Source organism: Acinonyx jubatus, chromosome E4 (genome assembly GCF_027475565.1).
Source record: "Acinonyx jubatus isolate Ajub_Pintada_27869175 chromosome E4, VMU_Ajub_asm_v1.0, whole genome shotgun sequence".
In the NCBI taxonomy this organism is placed as follows: Eukaryota; Metazoa; Chordata; class Mammalia; order Carnivora; family Felidae; genus Acinonyx; species Acinonyx jubatus.
In genome coordinates, this window is record NC_069395.1 from 57,658,031 (window position 1) to 57,677,226 (window position 19,196).

Genomic DNA, 19,196 nt, shown 5'->3' on the forward strand with positions numbered 1-19,196 from the left:
AATATTATGAACAACTTGATACAAACTAGTTTAGGCAGTGACTAAACCAGCTAGGTGTGTAGGAATACTCCAGTAAAACAAAAACGTTTGACATTTCTTACCTTCAAAACTCTTCAAAACTTAGAGCCATGTTATCCCCAAGTCATTGGAGAAAGACAACTACATACCAAGTTAGCTCAAAAACAACTTTAAGCGCTTAACAATGCATGCTGCGTACTACGAATGCAAAATGAGGGCAGGGTCTTATCTTGCAGTCATACAACCTTCATTTGGCTTAGTGACTCCCAGGAAAACAAACATGAATACGAGACAGTATTAGATTTATTAAAGACCATAATGCAATCATTTATTGGAGAAGGAAACAAAAAGCAAGAGAAGAAAAATTAAGAACAGTTTTATAATGCTTTGGGGGAAAAAACAGCTTCATCGTCCGCAAAATTCTTTCCCTTTGAAATGCATTAGCAAAAAAAAGAAACACTTTTATGAAACAGAATCTCAAGGTAGGAAAAGTAGCAGACAAGAATATATTTTTGGATTTAAAAAACTCAGTTATGCAATCAGCAGCGTTCAAAATTAGCTGAATATCTCTATACAATTGCAAAAATCGATTCATGTTTTAACAAAGTGTTTTAAAAGCTCATGGTATTACAACAGGCACAATGTTCTGAAGGCATATAAATTATCCACGGGCTTTGAACGTCTTTATCCCCAACTTCACAATCAGAATTTACAAAAGCCACAAAAGATCAGAGCTGGGAGGATTTAACATTTTTCCTTTCCTTGTTCAAAGTGGCAAAGTCAAGCAAACATTGAAAAAGGCAAAACAAACACTCTTCACAGCAGAAGGACCATGAAACTGAAAGTCAACTAGACTTCTCCTTTAGGGTGTCCAACAAATGCCAAGATTCACTTGTACTTACAAGTAAAGGCTCACTAGCTGCAGTACGGAAGTTCAACAGACAGAGGACGACACTCTGCCCAGATACGTCTTTATTTGGTCTTCAAGGATACCTCACGAGGATGTTGAGGCCAGGCAGCCCCCTTAATCGGGGAATGTTTGTCCGCGAAGGTTTTTTGGTTACCTTGTGGTAAATACACACATCAGCATCAGCTGTTTACGACAACGCTGTGGACTGAGTTTTCATTTCAAACAGCCGCATCTCGTCCTAGAGGACTACCTATCACCTGCCTAGTGAACTCGCTCTTGCCTGCTTTCAGCTCATCCCGTCCACAGAAAATGTTTTGTGCACTTCTCAGCCCATCATCAGCCTATCAGCTCCTGCTAGGAAGAAGGGAATTGTATTTGGTCGGTGTGCATTGAACAAGGGCCCCGCGGCTCCCGTCTGCCTCACCAGGCTCTGCCCACCAGCTTTAGGGTCAGATCCCTGCCAGCATGAGTTTTCGAGCTTCGTGAGGCCTTTCTGCACAACGAATCCCTGAGCGACCAAGAACAAAGCCTGGTGTAGCAGGGACTCGCAGGGTGGCCTGTGATAGAACTGGAAACAGCCCAGACGGGACTACACAGCCTATCCTGAAGGAACCGGGCTCAAATAAACTGCAAAACACTTTTTACTCATCTAAAAATGCTCCAGATCTCAGAATTTCATAAAATTCATGAACTGTGACTTAGAAGGTACGTGATTTAAAGGCACGTGATTTAATCTCCCAGGTTTTCCAATAAGAATTTCCAAAAAGTCAAACATCCTACATTCTTTTGTTAATATCCTATCAAGAGTTTCAGATATAAATCTGTATTTAACTTCAGATGTAGGTCTGTTAGCTTTTTATAAACTGTTATCTGAGAAAAACTACAGGACATCTTAAAACATCCAAAACATTTTTTAGATTTAAAAAATCAAGAAAACTATGCCAAAAATCTACAAACATGGGTTTTCTTCATTGGCTGAAAATGAAAATGAGCATTTCATTTGCTGAAAACGAGGTCCAGGACGGGTTGTAAACTTGTAACTAATTTGTAATCCCGCAGCTGACTCTGGTTGGGTGTTGTCGGAGGGAAGAGGTGAGGCAGCCAGCCCCGGTGTGGGCTGCCCCACGGAAAAGGGAACCCACAGCCACGGGAACCCGAGGGCTGAGTTCAGTTTCCTAACTCAGTCCCCCAAGGGACACACGGCCACACCTGTCATGCTCCTGGAGCTCTCAAAAGCAGAAGCGGCCAAACCAGTATCTCCCACACCCTGTTCCCAGGGTGTGCCTTACTTCTTCCTCACCTTTTCTAATGGAAGTATCCAAAGTAATTGATTTAGATGCATCTCATGGTTTGATTTCCTGCTCCCTGAGCGCACCCTGATTAGGGTGGGAGGGAGGGGGCCCTCAGAGGGATACCCCATGAAGTCCCCATACAACAATGAGGGAGAGAGGCTCTGAGCACTGAGATCGGCAGCCCAGGGGAAATGCCCAGGTGGGGACGGTGTCCCACTTTCCCAGGGAACAGCCAGCCGGGCCCGGGCAGCAGTGGCTAGGGAGGGGCACGGCCACACACACACGATCTGGCAGCCAGAGCTGCCTGTGAGCACTGTCGGTGGGCAGAAGGGAAACCTCCTAGGTGGTGAGACGGGTGGCAGGGGGTCCAACGGCAGGCTCCGAGGGTGGGGGGACGGCTGTCCAGCCTTGGGGAGCAGAGGGAAGAGCACTGGGGGCACTGCTCCCATGCAGCTGGAGGCACCCCCTTGGGGAGCATACTTCCCAGATACTTCCCAGGCGCAAAAAAAGTCGCCTCAATGGTTCCCTTCGTTCCAAAAATGCAACGACCTCTGCTCTTCCCCCAGCAGTGAACAGGCAGGACGGCGGGCAGGGAAGCCAAGACGGCCGCCAGCCTGCCGGCCATGGGGTCCGAACTCTAATTCCCCACTCGCCCCCCCAAAGAGGGTGCTTACAACCAGAACTGTTGCCTGGTTACAGATTTCAGCGGATCTGACATGGATTTCTTCCTCCCACAGTGCAGTGGGCAGAAACAAGTAGAGAAAACCAAAGGGGGAGGGGGCAGAAGGGAAATGCAGGAGTCTGGAAGATTCTGAAAGACGGGATCATCCAAAAGCTGCCGACACCGTCCAGACGGAGCTGTGTGAGAGCCAACCGGTCGCAGGCCACACGTTAGGGCAAAGCAGGTGCTTTAACGCAAGAACCCGCGCCCTCTACTGGTGAGACCTGGAGGGACCACTGCCCTGAGGCTATTCCCTCTCTTCGGTGCCAGAAACAGGGCCACCAGCCTGCAAAGTCACTGCGAATTTTACAGGAGACAATGCATGGCCACGTCTACTGTGCTAGACATAATGCTAGATAAGTATTTTTTTTGATAAGTTAGCCACCAGAGACATTCATCCCGTCCCCTTCAAAGGTCACCTGTTATCTCTGGGACTAAGTAATAATACCTTCCTTTCACAGAGATATCCTGTACCTATCCTGGGCCCCGGGCTAAGCACCTGATACACAGCTCACTGATGTACTATGAAGATCCAGCGGGAACTGTTATCTCCTTTGTTTCTAAACAGATAAGCAAAGTGAGGAACGGAGCTCAAGTAACTTGTTCAACCTGACACCAGCATGTGACTGAGTCACAACACACACAGACCCGTTGGCCGTTAAAGCCCACATCCGTTACCACCAAGCTACGCAGCCCTGGTGACATCTCAAAGGGTGTCTCGACCTCGTGTCCCACAAAGTCCAGTCCAGACATTGAAAAGGGTCACAGGGATCAGCCTTTTAGTTACCCCAGGCTGGTTGGAGCCCGTAGAGACAGGCTAGCCTCACATCAGCTCCGAAGAGAAGGAACAATGGACACTCCTGACCTCTTCTGGGCCCCTTCCTGGAGCACTTCTGAGATCTGAGCGACCTCCTGGAGCCGCCTCAGACGCGAAAGAGCTCCACAAAAGCCAGAAGGTAGCACATATATTCCCTTTCTGGCTGAAGGCAGGTTAGGGACCTCGGGATAAAACAGGGTGCCCTCCACAGCCTAGAGAGGACTGGGTAAGACTGGCTCCCTCACTCTGGCCCTATCGGGCCAGCTCATACCTCGCAGCTCGGAGGAAAACGCTAGCAGCTCTGAGGTCTCAGCTTCTCAGCTGCAACAGGAGAACGAATTTAGCAACTGGCCACAAGCAAGAAGACCACGAGTGGACATCACAGCCTCTGGTTTGGAGGTCCCAGAGCCAGAACCCGAGTGGACTAGCCAGACCTGGGTAGAGAACAGAAAGGCGACCCCGAAGACACTTCACTTGTGGGCTTGCTTTAGAGGCCCTGCAATGCCAAGAACTCTGGCCATCAAGGCAGGGTATTTATGATGGTCAGGCAGCAAGGAGGAGCTGAAAGGGCACACAAAGGAACAACGGAGATCCTACGGATCCAGAAGGAAGCTTCCCCAAAGGGAGGCTGGGCAGGAGACAGTGCAGTGACGTAAAGAGAACGGGACCGGAAAAGGCACGGGCTTGGCTGGTGAAAACAGAACAGGCAAAACAGTTAGAGGAGGCACCTCCAGAGCCACACTGGGAAACGCGGGGTCGTGGAGGAGACTGGAGCTGGGGCACCCAGGCTCCGGGCCCAGTTCTGCCACCGGCTGTGGCTTTAGGGAAATCTGTTAACCTCTCTGAGCCTGCTTTCCCGGACTGCCCAGTGACAGAACCATCACCTCCTTGTCACCAGGCTCTCGTGAGGACCAGACGAAGCCCAGGGGACAATGCACCCTGTGTGTAGACGGGGCCAGCAACGGAACCACCCGGCGGTCCACGGCGTCCCGCCCCGGTGTCTGCAGCTGGGGCTCGAGTGCAAACACTGGCACTTGTTTAAAGGTCACTGGGCAGGCGTGCCTCCTTCCTGCGGGCCCCACAGTGGGGCTCTGTCTTCCCACCCACTCACCCCTGGCCCCATTCCAGGGCAGGATGGAAAATGGGATCAGTTTAAAAGCAACATTTATAAATAATGGAAAAAAAAAAACAAAAAATACAGTAGGGAGCAGCGAGATTTTTCACCTCCTGTCAGCTCTTGTGCAAAAGCAAACCGTGTGTGTTCTGTCGCGGCTCTGTCCCCAGTCTAGTTCTAAGAGGTCATGAGGAAAGATTGGGGGGTGGGGTAAGGGGGAGAAAGGAAACCTCAAGAGAAAAAGAGTGTGCACTGAAATATCATCGTCAGGTGTGGAATCAGAAGACCAAGAAGGCTGACGTTCAGATTTGAAAACAACACGTGTCACCAAAAAGCGCTCCTTTTCCAGGTCACTCCACGACCAGAACTTCCACGGGTTTGTATACAGAGGTCACCGCAGAGAACCACGGGTTCCCAGACCCCAGACCAGAAGCACGTCCACACTGTGTGAGGCGGCGGCGGAGGGGGGGAGGGGGAGGGGGAGGATGGTCTCCACGCTGAGGGCAAGTCTACCAAGTCCCCGTTGACCCCCAAACTCTGTCCCTTATTGTCGCACCCCTGCCTTCCCTGATGGCGCTGCCTGTCGTCACCTGGGGATCACTGGCTCCCCAAGGCTTATCTGCTGCTGCTTAATGAGGTTTTTATTTATGAGACTCCAGGGGAACACCGTCCAAAGGGGAAACAGGTGCATGAGGAATATTCTACTCCCTAAGATCCAGAACTCATCTCTCACACTGTGCTATAGACGTTTGGGTCTGCGAAACCAACACTGTCTCCAAAAGCAGCCCTCCAATGTTCGGCTCACAAGCAACACGCGGCTGCGAGAGAAAAGGCACGTGTCTGCAAGAGGTTTAGAAGATATTTACAAAACCATCCACCAGCTTCCGGGCATGGTGCCTTCTTCCAAAGCTTTGCAAAAACGGTCCGTGGGTTATGCAAGACACACAGCAAAACACTTCTTCACGGCATCCCTAGGAGGAAAAGCACAGAGATAAATGAGAGGTCATCACCCCAAAGGCCCCGTAAGCGGTAAAGCCCCTCCTTTAGATTTCCAGGGTACCCAGAGTAGCACCCTGCAGAGCAGAAAGCACCTGCACTACGGGGTCAATCTACCTGGCACCAAACCTCAGCTCCAAATTAGTGTTACTGTGGGCAAGTTATTTGTCTTGCTGAGTTTCAGATTCCTCATCTGTATAAGGGGGTGTCCCTCTCACCCTAAAGACCAGCCGCAGGAACGAATACACCGAACAGAGTAGGTATTTAATAACTGATAGCCATTCATGATAACCAAAGGAGAAGACAGGGGAAAAAGTAGAGATTATCAGAAACCAAGAGTTTAGGACTGTGCGTTTTAATATCAACCAGAATCACTCTATGCGCTGAAAACATTAGATCAAATAGTCACCAGGGCCTTTCTTCGTCCTAAGCAAGCAGCAGAAACCTGCTAAGGGACAGCTGTCAGGAGCTCCCTAGCATAGGGGGCTCTCTGGAGTGACTGAGGGTGTATTAACCTGCTGTATTAGGCCTGCACCAGGCACCTACTCCTCAGAACTCAGTGTCCAGCGTGGAAAGAAAGAGTGGGTACCCAATTACTGTCCCAGCCCCACCAAACCCGGCTGTATGCCAGGGCTCCCACCCTAGTCCCTCTGCTCTCCACTGCCCCTACACCAAGGATACTGGGAGTCACGGAGGCAGGCAGGGGTAAGTGCATGCATTTGCATGAGCGGGCGCTGTGTCTTAGTACAAAGATAATTTCTAGAGCTGCGTTTCTTAAGATACGTTCTGTCCTGTAGTCCTGGGAGATGCTCTGCACAAGAAAGGGTTTTACAACCAAGTAAGATCCCTCATGGCAGCCAACAACACACACAACATATTCAAGGACCCGGAACGACCACCTAATTTTGCTTAACCTCTACCCAAACGTATCTGACCACAGAAGCCTTTTCCACCACATAACCACTCTTTCTGTGAAACACTGTGGGAGCGCAGGGCCTCTCTCTGTGATTCCTGCCCTACTAGCCAGCACACGAAATTCACTGCTACAAGTAGCTTTCTATCATTCGGTCATCACTTGTGCCTAAGCTCCAGAAATGCCGATCCAGGTCAAGTCTGCAACCCTTGAAGAACGGCACCACGCAGGCCCAGCTTCAAGGGTAAGAGACGTGTAGAGTTGCACCCGGCCGCCTACTTCAAAGGTTCCACGCCTAGGTTAATGCCCCGTGGTTGCCATCGTGAAATCCTCCGTCATCTTTTTAACAAGAAGCCCACATTTACATTTTGCACCGGGCCCTGCGAACTAGGCTACTGGTCCGGGCACGATGAGACGTTCACCCTGTTGGCAAAGCTGGTAAATACCCCACTGGAGGCTCAGGCTTATTTCATGCAAAAACCTAGTTTCCCAAGACAGCCCCCCATCTCCCCGAACCGGCTGGGTCAGCAGGCTGAATTTTCCTGTTATTCCCCTAGAACCCGCTCCCGAGCCACACGGCTGCCCTTGTGTTGATGGACTTGTGAACCTCTCGTCGGACACCCCCCGGCGTCTTCAAATCCCTGTCAGCAGCACACTCAGAATGCGTGAAGACGCGGGGCTGCTCTCCCTCCTTCCCTGCTCCCATGCGATTTTTCTTCTCCACGGTTAAGGAAAAACCTTCTTTTTTTAGTTGACAGGTGGTGACAGATGAGTGGAGATCGAATGGTTGCAGGAGAACAGAGTCAGGCAAGGATCACAGTTTTGAGAGGCCCGTGGCTGAAGTGCCAATTGAAGGCGGTGTGGAAGCTGGAAGGGGCGGTGATCTGGTCCAACGCTCTGCTTGTCCACTGAGTCCACTAAGTCCAGAGGGGTCCAGCAAGTTGCCCGAGGTCACACTGCTACTTAGGAAACCCTGGTCCTGCGAGAACTGGCCCTGCTTATATTCCGTCTGTAAACTCCTCTCAGACACTCTCAATGACACCGCGAGAAAACGGGCATGAGCTTAGACACCCCCCACCCCCGCCCGCCTTCCTCGGTGATATTAAAGTGACGTTTCCCTTGCAGATCTCCGCAAAGCTACAAGTTACAAAGAGTGATCGTGTGCACAAACACACTCTGTATCACAGGAGAATGTTCATGCCACCGGAACTGGTGGTCCTGGGTCAGCGCCTGTTGTCCCTGAAACATGGGGGAGCGGGGTGGAGAGGGCCCTCGGCTTCCTAATCTACAAAACAGGTGTATGACATTTACCTGTTTGTCTCAAAGAATTTCAATGAAGGTAATATGTGCTCTCTGAAAGCGCTCTGAACTAAACGCCCTTCGCGAACACACCATCAGCCCCAAGGGACGGAAGTTACAGTCCGAAATACAGTCTGTCTTACCTTGCATACGGAATGAAGGAAAGGCTATACCTGCAACGAAAACAAACACAAGTGGAAATTAGACGGAGGGAGTGGAAGATCGCACACCGGGAGGAACGGGCCCTGAGCTGTGACCCTCTCCCTCCCCAGCGTGCAGGCCGCACACACGCACACGCACGCTCGCACCCGCACGTGAACGCGAGCTGTGCCACATGTTCAGGTGGGGAGGGAGGGAGGGTCGTCTGTGGCCAAAGAAGGGCAGAAGACCCACGTGGAAGCAGCCCTCTCCCCTCAGCCTCACAAGGTCACTGCTGTAACCAAATGAGCCAGCGGATCCCACATATCCAGGTGGTACAGAGCCCTATTCTGAAACAGTACCAAATAAAACCCTGATCACTTGTCCTCTAATATTTACAAATCCTCGACAGAGTGTAACTGACAGGGATAATTTTCTGCTCTGCTCCTATTAAGCTTGAAAGATAAGAGAACAGAAAGAAAAAAACCCACGACCAACTGCTCAACGGATAAAAACATAAGCAAGCTATGCTATGATTCTTCGAGAGCCCAGTTGGCTCAGCCCCTTCTGAGAGGAGGACCCCGCAGGGAGGAGAAAACAACCCTAACGGACCAGGCCCGTGTGTCAGGAGTGAGTTGGTCGGCCCGCAAAGAGTGCAACACCGTCGGTCCTGGCACGGATATGGCCATCTGCCTGAGCCCGTATGAAGGCTGAGCCTCTGAAAACTGGATTCGAATTCAGTCTATCAGAAAGGCGTGTGTGTGTAGGTACCAGTTTCGGCCCCCAGAAGAAACCACAATAAAGCATAAGTCATGAAACCGGACCCTTTTGGCACCTACTCCCGGAACACGTGCCATTAAAAACCAGGCCATCATTCTTCTTATACTCCCCGTACACGGAAGCTCGTTTACTTGTGGACACAGCAAATCCCAAAAAGCATTTGGGAAGTCTATTTATCAGAAGTCCAAAATCACGAAAGGGAGGGAGGGGTGCTCAGTTTGCGGTCTGGCAAGCAGGGGCACAGTCATTCCACGGCCCTGTCCCCTTTGCCCTAGAGCAAACCCTCTTACTTTCCCAAGTGGATCAGCACACCATAGAAACTGCTGAGGCAGGCATGGATCATCCGCTGACAAACTCCAGAAGTACTACAGAAACGTCTCAGAAGCCATCGATTCCACCACCCTCTCCCCCCGATGTTGGACCCGTCTGAAAGGGCCCGAACCTGCAGCCCCAGCACCGGCCCCCAATAACGGGGTCTCCAGCGCCCGATCACCGTGCGCGGCTCTTGAGCGACAGCACCCCGGCCTTGCCAACCGGCCTCCAGTGCACATGCTGGTCCCACCGCCCACAGCCGCGTGGCTTTCCATTTCACCATTCACCTCCTGCTGACAATTCCCTCTCTGTGCTTCCGCTGAATGATTCATTCCATCACAAACGTAACATCACGACTTCCGTACCACTCTCCTTTCCTTCGATGTCTCCCTGACTCACAAGCCTCCTCCTACCAGCCCCTGTAACGCTTCATCGTCCTTGCTCTGACCGGACACAAGTGACTGAGTCACATTTATCACATCTCAAAATCAACCGTGAGCCCCGCACAAAAATGCCCCACCGGGCAAACGATCGGCCTCCCCTGGCCACCCAAGACCACTAATGCCACCTGTTGGCTCCGGGGCCTGACTTCACTAGCACCATGGAGAATCCTTAAGTTGAAAAGTGTCTGTGTCTTTCTCTCCGCCTACCCACACCACGTGCAGTTTAATCTCCTTCAGCTGCACTAGTCAGAGATGGAGGTGGGAGGGGGCTACGTAAAACAGCACTTACCATGTCAGGGCCAAGGACTGCAAAACGCAGAAGATGAGAGCGAGCCCCTTGTTATGCCACTGAAAGAAAACAACGGTTACCGCACGGTGCGTGACGAGGGGCATAAACCAGAAAGGGCCAGGGAAATTAAAATGCACACTCACCCAGAAGGCAGAACACAGGGTGAGTGTAAAACACAGCTAGAGAGAGAGGGAAAACACGAATTAACACAGCAACAACACGGAGAAAAATACTGTTAAGACTTCACTGTTGGCAAAAGTTAACGATGCTTCTCCTGCTGCAGTGACCCGATTCCGTGATAATCATGGCAACCGAAGGCACCCTTCATTGCAAAGCACTGGACCCACGTGGAGGCTTGCGAGTTACTCACGTTTGGCAGAAGAGTTAAAATCCCCAGGAAACGAAACCGGCCAGTAAGAACTGATGTGGATTAAAAAGAACTGGATTGGGGCGCCTGGGTGGCTCAGTCGGTTGAGCGTCCGACTTCAGCTCAGGTCGTGATCTCGCGGTCCGTGAGTTCGGGCCCCGCGTCGGGCTCTGTGCGGACAGCTCAGAGCCTGGTTCGGATTCTGGGTCTCCCGCTCTCTCTGCCCCTGCCCTGCTGTGCTGTCGCTCTCTCTCTCAAAAATAAATAAACATTAAAAAAAATTTAAGGGGAGTCTGGGTGGCTCAGTCGGTTAAGTGTCCGACTTCGGCTCAGGTCGTGATCTCGCGGTCCGTGAGTTCGAGCCCCGCATCGGGCTCTGTGCTGACAGCTCAGAGCCTGGAGCCTGTTTCAGGTTCTGCGTCTCCCTCTCTCTGACCCTCCCCCGTTCATGCTCTGTCTCTCTGTCTCAAAAATAAACATTAAAAAAAAAAAAATTTTTTTAAAAAAAGAAAGAAAGAAAGCAGACCCGTGTCAGAAAAACAGATGAAGGGGGCCACTGGGCAGCTCAAGCAGTTAAGCGTCTGGCTCTTGATTTCCTAATTACCACTCAGGTCACGATCCCATCATTTGCGAGATCGAAACCCACACGGGGCTCTGTACTGACAACCCGGGGCCTGCTTGGGATTCTCTCTCTGCCCTTGCCCCCGCCCCCACACTCCCTCTCTCTTTCCGGGTTCTTCCCGCTAAGCTCTGCCTGTGCGTGGCTTCCCCCGTCCCCAGGAGGGTGTCCCAGCTCTCTTACTACCACATCAGTACGGCCAATTTCACAATCCCTCTGGGGTGCAGAGCCGGCAGGACCCTAACACCAACTGCCACAGCAAGGGGGTAATTATCAGACCCCGAATTCTCCCTGTGTGACGGTGGCTACCAGCATCAGGCAGTGAGTCAAGACGAAAGGAAAACGAAAAGCGGTCTTTAGGTTTAAGACAAGAAAAATCCCATACGGCGGAAATAAAAATGGCCATTTGACAAGCGCAGCTAAAAGGCAGACCTTACCAGCACCATGACAGTCGCAATCAGGCGCGTCGGCTCGAACATTCGCTTCAGCTGTTTCATGGGCCCCATGAGGAAGACGGTGCTAAGAGGGAAACGTACACACGCCTTCAGCCCAGAACGGAACCCCAAGCTGCCCCCCATCCCCTCCCCCAAGGTGACTGGCGGTAATCACAGCAGTCAGAGCAGCCAACGTGTGGGGGCACCTGGGGGGCTCGGTCGGCTAAGCGTCCGACTTCAGCGCGGTCATGATCTCACAGTCCGTGAGTTCGAACCCAGGGTCGGGCTCTGTGCTGACAGCTCTCTCCGCCCCTCCCTCACCTGCACTCTGTCTGTCTCTCACATGCCATCATGTGAAAAGTTCTCACTACATGCCAAGTGCTGTGCTTAAGGGCCTCGGGTGCACCACTGTCACGGAATCCTTCGCCAACTGTGGGGCTGACGACAGGAAAGCATCATACTTACTTGGCAGATGACAAAACTGAATGGCGGAAGGATCTGTTACCTATCCAGGCTCCCCCCCGCCCCAACCCCGGCGCATCAGGCAGTAAGTGCATGGAGGTCTGTCGCAGCCACCAGGTTAGAGGACCCCTCTAAGGGGTGCTGCCTTGCCTCCTTACCGTCCTACCCATGGAAACAAATGAACAAACCAAACACTCGGGTACTTTTAAAAAGAAAAACCACAGGGACGCCTCGGTGGCTCAGTCCGTTGAGCGGCCGACTCTTAATATGGGCTCAGGTCATGATCTCAGGGTTGGGAGATCGAGCCCTGGGTCGGGCTCTGCACTGAACATGGAGCCTGCTTCGGATATTCTTTCTCTCTTCCTCTGCCCCTCTCCCCTGCTTGCTCTCTCTAAAAGAAAAAAGAAAAAAAAAAAAGGAAAGCCACATCTGACAGGTGGAGGTTGTTTAGGTTAAAAAGTAGCACCTTTCATTTTCTTTCATAATCTGCAGAGAATAATTCTACAGGTGGTATCATCTATTATTTGTTCAATGTTTGCTAGATGCCAGATAGGACATCCCCGACCTCATTCCATCCCTCAGCAACTATGTGAATTAGGTGTTATAACACTTATTTTCAGATATGAGAAAACGAAGCTTAGAAAGGCTAACTTACTTATCCACAATCTCACAGTTAGGAACTTCAAGAGCTGGCATTCAAACCCCCATCTATTGGATCCAAAGCTCCAAAAGAAATCCCTAGTGTGCTTTCAGGAGGAGTGGAACTTGACAGGTGGCCTGTGAGAGGAACCACACGCAGACCCTCATGCCTAACCCCTGAGGGTCATATCTGTCATGTGTCTGGGTTCCTGGCAGAAATGCCCCACGTGGCGTCACCCTGGGGAGCAACTGGTATTAACCAGTGTTTAACAAGCCAACCGGCAGATAACATTAGCTACTGGGTGATGGTAAAACAACAAATTTAAAACATAGGTCTACGTCTCTGTAAACTGCCAGTAACTTTCAACCTGAATTCATAGCTGTGCTCTTTTTTTTTTAATGCTTTATTTATTTTTGAGAGAGAGAGAGAGAGAGAGAGAGAAAGCAGGAAGGACGGAGAGGGAGACACAGAATCCGAAGACAGGCTCCAGGCTCTGAGCTAGCTGTCAGCACAGAGCCCGACGCGGGGCTCGAACCCACGGACCACGAGATCATGACCTGAGCCGAAGTCGGACGCTCAACCGACTGGGCCACCCAGGCGCCCCACATAGTTGCACTCTTAAGTATTTTAGCCAACAGTGAACAAGGAGAGCCAAGGCTGGCATTCAAAATTAAATGCAGCATACCTACGAAAATATAACACATTATAGGCAAAGCCATAAACTCCTAGCCACACCCCGGAAATAATCATCGGCTCCCTTTGCTACTTCCGCAGGCAGTGAAGAGCTGACCCCATTAGGGTTTGCTAAATAGTTCTGGACTAACAACACACTCCTTCCTGTATTTATGGTCAATCTGTAGACTACATTACAGCTGACGCTGTCTGCCCAGAGCAAAACCCTCCAAAAGTTAGTATGTGAGAGAGCTTTAGAGACGAGATTAGACACCTCGGTGAGCCAGCGTTTTACTATCTTAGGCCTTCATAAAGTAAGCTCTTAGAAAGTAACCAGAGTCAAAGACTCACTCATTTGGCTAACATTTCTGGCTAAAACCAAAACTAGGTCTGGGAACAATTAGAGACGGACAGTTAAGACAGAGGCAGCCCTTGTCAAGTGGCTTAGAGACTTTTAACAAGCCAGTGTAATAAAATGCTATCCATGCTGTCGTGTCAATATACCTGGGGTACACAGAACCCCATATGAAAGAAGAGGTCACTGATTCCGGGTGGGGTGGGGAGAGGTCACAAGGAGAAAGAAGTTTCGAAGGAAGGGAGACTTTTGAGCAAAGTCTTGACAAGCGAGCAAAAGGATGGGGGTGGGGCACAGAGAGGGAGAGACAGACGGGGCAGCACTCCAGGCAGAGAAATTAGCCCCAGAATGGGCACAAAGAAGTTTCGGGAAATTGCAAGAAGGTCAGCCTGGCTGGGGAGTGGAAGTGGGTGAAGACACATCTCGAAGGGCCCCTCCTGCATGCACACACCTGTGCCGGAAATGAGGCACCACTACAGACAGTTAGGCAGGGAGGTCACTGAATGGCTCCACAGCTCTGTGGAAAATGGCCTGGGGAGGGACAATAAAGGAGGCAGAGAAGCCAGCAGAGGAATCCTGTAGGAGTTCAGAGGGGAAGTGACACATGCCAGAGCTAAGAGCAGCACAAGGGTCACCACGTCCAAGAAGCCTTCCCTGGCTCCCTGGGTCAGATGATGGCAGCTGCCCCTCCCTGAGCACCCCCTTTCTCCATGCCCTATTATGTTACCAGTTCATGTCCGCCTGGCTGGCCAGTGAGCTCCACTGCAGGAGGACCCAATCCACACTTGTCTGCGAGAGCTCAGAGCCCAGCCTAGGGTGTGATCAGGGCTTACTCACTGAGCATGTGAGTCGATCAGTCAGGGACAATAGCCACGGAGACCAAGAAGAAGCCAATAAGAGGTTGGCACCAAGCCACGGTGAGTAATAACGGGGGCCGCGGCTTGGACACCTGGGACTCTGAGACCATTCACTGAGACGCAGGGGAAGGAGGAGGGAGAGGAAAGGTCACGGAGTTCAGGCTCCAGGAGGACCATATAGTCAGGCCCGCACTCCCAGCTCAGAGCAGGACTATTGCTGTCAGCACGAAGGTGTGGCTGAAGCGTGAACTGCACTTGACCTGGGGTATCTGGGCACCTGCCGCGTGCAGAATGGGCTGCCCTGACCTCAGGCGCCAAGAGTCAGGTGCGAGATGGTGTTCAGCGGGCAGAAGAGTAATACAGCCCATCTGCAGCCTCGGGCCCGCTGGGCCCTTGTCACCCAAATGACCACTCAAGTCTCTGGCCGTAGCAGGCCAGGGCGCCAAGAGGGCTGTGCGGTCAACCCCGAAGAAACCATTCAACAGCTCCGTGCGCGGTTCCCTCAGACACAAAATCACAACAGTAACTATATCCCAGGGGACTTCAAAAATAAACTAACACACTGGGTGCTGTACGGAAACCAATTTGACGATAAATTATATTTAAAACACAAAAACAAAACAAAAAATAAATAAAATAAACTAAGATACCAAAGTATTCTATGGGCGTGATGTATATATATATATATATATTTTTTGGACGTGATGTGTTTTAACGACCTCTTTTCCCACCAAATCCTTAGAACTACGAAAGCATCCTCCTTCTCCTCCCTCGAGCACAATCCACACCCATTTTCCCATCCCGTGACCGGCTACGCTTAGATTAGGAAAAAGAAACAAAAAAACTGTTACCTCCCAATCGATGCGATGTTACCAAAGGTGTAAAACACCGCGAAGAGGTACAGTCCCTTTCTGGGGACCCAGAGCAGAAGAGTTCCCTAGAAAATAAAGCACAGGGTGTTTGCACACAAGGACCCCCTCCTGCCACAGCCACACAAGCAAGAGCCCACGGAGAAACACACTCTCCTCCCCGCCTTCCTCAGCACCTCCCAACCTCTCTCTCTTATCCACGCATCTCATGAAGCACCAGAGAGAAAAGGCAGGGCACAGAAAGGGAAGACGACAGAGGGAAGGAGGGCCGGGGTGGAGAAAAACCAAGCGAGGAGAGGGACATCTCACCAGCAGTGAGCAGACAATTCCTGCAGCAAAACACGCAATGAAGCCTTTTATTCTGGTGCCCCAGCTTAACGAAGATGCCTCGACGACCTGAAATTTTCAAAAAAACTGATTACATACACATATATGCATATTATAGCACCAAAAGCAAGGTGCCTGTAATTATTTTTTTGATGAGAGAGCGCAGGGGAGGGATACAGAGAGCATCCCAAGAAGGCTCTGCTCTACCGGCACAGAGCCCAATGTGGGGCTCGAACCCACAAACTGCGAGATCATGACCTGAGGAGAAAACAAGAGTCAGGTGCTTAACCAGCTGAGCCCCTCCAGGCGCCCAGGAAGCACATAATTAGAGGTAGTGCGTGAGTCTGTACTGTGGAAGGCAGGAACACAGAATCCGACTCGCTCAGAGCTCCAAGAGCCCTCGGGAGTCATGGACTCCAGCTCGTTATCCATCCATGAATCTCCTCTCCAGCAGCACATGAGAAGTCACCGAGCCTCCCTCCGGATGAACATCTGCAGAGGTGGGAACTCTCCGCCTGCAGCACAAACCATTTCCCGCCCAGTGATACAAGGCGGCAGACCCTAGAGCCGCCCAGGCAGGACGAGGTCAACTGGAAAGGCATGGGCTCCACCAGGCAGGGGCCCAGGAAACGGGGACAAGACAGGGAGAGGCGCTCAGGCAGTTGGGTCCGCTGGGCATCGTCTCCTGCATCAACCAGCCAAGCTTCGGCAGGAGCTGCTCCCAGCGGCACCTGAGACCTCAAAGGACTGAGGCTCTCGTCCGTGTCGGGCTCCCGGCTAAATGTATTCACTCCTGGCACACACAGGTGTGCCGCAGGGTGCTGGCATCAGCCAAGTCACCCAAGTGTGAGACAAATCCCAGTTAATTCATGACTGCCCTACTCTTCTGACTCTCTGCTACCATGATTAGGTTCAAAGGATGCCAAGATTTCCAAAAACAATTCTGCTAAAACAGGGGAGCCTGCAGGTGGCTCCCCAGGGATCCCCCCCCGATGTCAAAGGGGACAGCCAAGCAGTCACGCCAGAGGCCTTCTGAGCCTGCCCACCCGATGAAAGTGACCACCGCTGCTCCAAGCTGGGGACAGGCAGCTGCCACTCAGACCAAAAGTCCTGCCTCCTGCCCAACCACCCCAGCGTATTCACACAAGGTTCACCTCGTGTGGCCATCAGAGTCTCCATCCAGCAACGGGGTGGGGGGGGAAAGCGGCCAGCAACATTTCCACCCGCTGATGGAAGAAGGAGGGGGTGGTAGAAGCTGCAAGGGTCACTAGATTGGCAACCCCTTCAACCGTGACTGCTCCCAACTCAGGAACCTGTTTTCAACCTGCTCTCCAAACTTCCTGTCAAACCAGAAGCTTGAAGAGAAGGACCAGATGCTCTTCCAGGTGTGGCCCGCATTGCTACAGAATGGCCTAACTTCCATTTGGGAGAAGGGGAGTATTCCAAGCAGTTCTGGTTTCTTCCTTCAGAAAGGAAAGTGACATGTTGGTTCCATCCTCAAGCTGAATTTCCACCCAAATGTCACCCTACTGGGGAGCCTGGGTGGCTCAGTCAGTTAAGCATCTGACACTTGACCTCGGCTCGTGGCATGACCTCACCATTTGTGAGTTCGAGCCCCGCGTCGGGCTCTGTGCTGGCAGCGTGGAGCCTGCTTGGGATTCTCTCTCTCCCTCTCTCTCTCTCTCTCTGCCCCTCCCCTGCTTGCGAGCATGCATGCCAGCGCTTTCTCTCCCTCTCTCAAAATAAGGAAAGAAAAACATTTTAAAAAAAAGGCACCTGGATAGAATTTGCAGGCAATCTGCTCACAAGCTGTCTGGCAGTTAGAACAAAGGTCTCTTTGACTCTGGGATTGGGAAAAGAAAGGCTCTTGCCAAAATAAAGAAAAGCTAACAATTGTTGGAGGAAACCCGGCTGGTAACCAGAAGGTGAGAAAGGAATACTGATCATTCCTGTGCTTTCAAAGGTACCACTCCTTCCTTCCTCCTCCCTGGAATCCTTTATGGAAAACCTAAGACCTATACTTTTAGAAAGAAGCCCTCTGAAACTAAAGGTTGAAGATGTATTTATGAAGGTGAGGCATCAATTAAAAAACTCGTCGGGTGGCTCTTCGTGATTAGGCACTGCGGAGGAGTTTTTAGAAATCACCTAGTTTCACATGTACAGAACTAGAACTTTCCGGCTGGGGAAACCGAGGCCCGCGGAATACACACCAAAAACGTAAAATGTTACTTTGCCTTCCACAAAGGAAAACAAGAGCGAAAAAGCGCCCGAAATAGGAAACGAACATTCTGTGCGGCTGCGCAGACCGCAGCTGGACGGGACCATCCCACGGGAACGGTCCCGCGAACACGCAGGCAGCCTCACGAGGTCCCGGGCGCCTGCAGCGTCTATATGCAGACTGGGGGCCCAGAGACACAACACGGTTCGGCGGTGGAGACGGGCCACAACAACCAGAGGTGACCAGGGGCGGGGGGGGGGGGGGGGGGGGGAGGGTCAGGCGCACAACTAAGGGCCGCCGCGCGGGGGCAGCGGGTAGGGGAGGCTGCGGGACCGTCGCCGGGCCCAGGCGACCTCCCCGAAGGCGGCTCCCTCCGCCTGGCTCTCGGGGACCCGCACGCACTCCGGCCTGGCCCGGCCCCGGAGCCCGGGGAGGCCGGCGGGGCAGGGGGGCGAGCGGGTGGAGAACCCCGAGACGGCGCCTGCCCCCGCGGGCGTTCCCGCGGTTCTGCTCCGGCGCCGCCCTCCGGAGCGGGCCTGCGGGGCGGGGAGCGCTCAGGGGGCGCCGGGCCACAGCGCACCGCACAGGCCGACCGCCCGGAGCAGAGCGCCCGGCACCTGTGGCGGCGCGGGGGGAGGGGGGGCGCTGGACCCGCGCCCAGCCGACCGGGGGCAGGACGCACTCGGGCGGCGCTGCTTTCCAGGAAAGCCTGGAAAGGTCCCCGCTGGCCCGCAGCGGGCGCGCTCACCTCGGCCAGGCCGCCCCGGTCCTCGGTGTCCTGGCCGCTGAGCACCTTCTTCAGCTTGTCCATCCCGGGCCCGCTCGGCGCCGCGCAGCCCCGCTCGGCCGCCTGTTGCGCTCCAGTCGGCGGCTCTTCCGGGTGCCGGGCCCGCCGCCGCCGCCCGCCAACCACGGCGCGCCCCGCCCAGGTACCTGCCCACCTGGCGGCCGCCCGCGCAGGCGCCCCGCGGCTTTTGGGGCGGGGGCTGCGGCCAGGGGTAGGGGGCGGGCCGCTCGGGGATTAAGGGCCGCCCAGCCTGGCTCTGCGACTAGGCGTCGCCCCGCGAAGCCCGCCGACTCCAACCCGCCGCCCTCGCGGCCCTCGTTCCTTCCGCGTTGAGCACCTACAGCATACCGTGCACAATGCCAGATGTGTGACACACAGATGCAGAACTGGACCAACACCATCCCCGCCTTCAAGGACCTTTAGAGACCAGCCTCCTCTCCTGCCGGGAAGAGGAGGGAAGGAAGCACTTGGAGTTGGCTGTGTGACGGGAAGGGGGAGGAAAGCCGAATGTTGGACTTTGCAACGGAGCCAATTTTACTATTCTGCA

General features: G+C 52.8%; 2 protein-coding genes across 2 annotated transcripts in view; both read right to left on the reverse strand.

The window, feature by feature from the left end:
• The window catches only part of TBX19 (T-box transcription factor 19), a 51,560-nt gene extending 43,308 nt beyond the window's left edge, over nucleotides 1-8,252 (reverse strand). The window contains exons 1-2 of the mRNA XM_053209761.1: nucleotides 8,224-8,252; nucleotides 5,739-5,843 (exon numbers count right to left, since the gene is read on the reverse strand). Coding sequence (XP_053065736.1) covers nucleotides 5,739-5,764 — 26 coding nt within the window. The 5' untranslated portion in view covers nucleotides 5,765-5,843; nucleotides 8,224-8,252. The remainder of the gene's footprint in view (nucleotides 1-5,738; nucleotides 5,844-8,223) is intronic.
• On the reverse strand, nucleotides 316-18,997 carry SFT2D2 (SFT2 domain containing 2). The gene is made up of 8 exons (XM_027046452.2): nucleotides 18,611-18,997; nucleotides 15,627-15,713; nucleotides 15,300-15,385; nucleotides 11,466-11,547; nucleotides 10,186-10,221; nucleotides 10,043-10,101; nucleotides 8,224-8,253; nucleotides 316-5,843 (listed from the first exon to the last, which is right to left on the reverse strand). The coding sequence occupies exons 1-8, from the start codon at nucleotides 18,671-18,673 to the stop codon at nucleotides 5,804-5,806; spliced, it is 483 nt and encodes a 160-aa protein (XP_026902253.1). The 5' UTR covers nucleotides 18,674-18,997; the 3' UTR covers nucleotides 316-5,803.
• Between the last annotated feature and the right edge of the window lie 199 nt (nucleotides 18,998-19,196).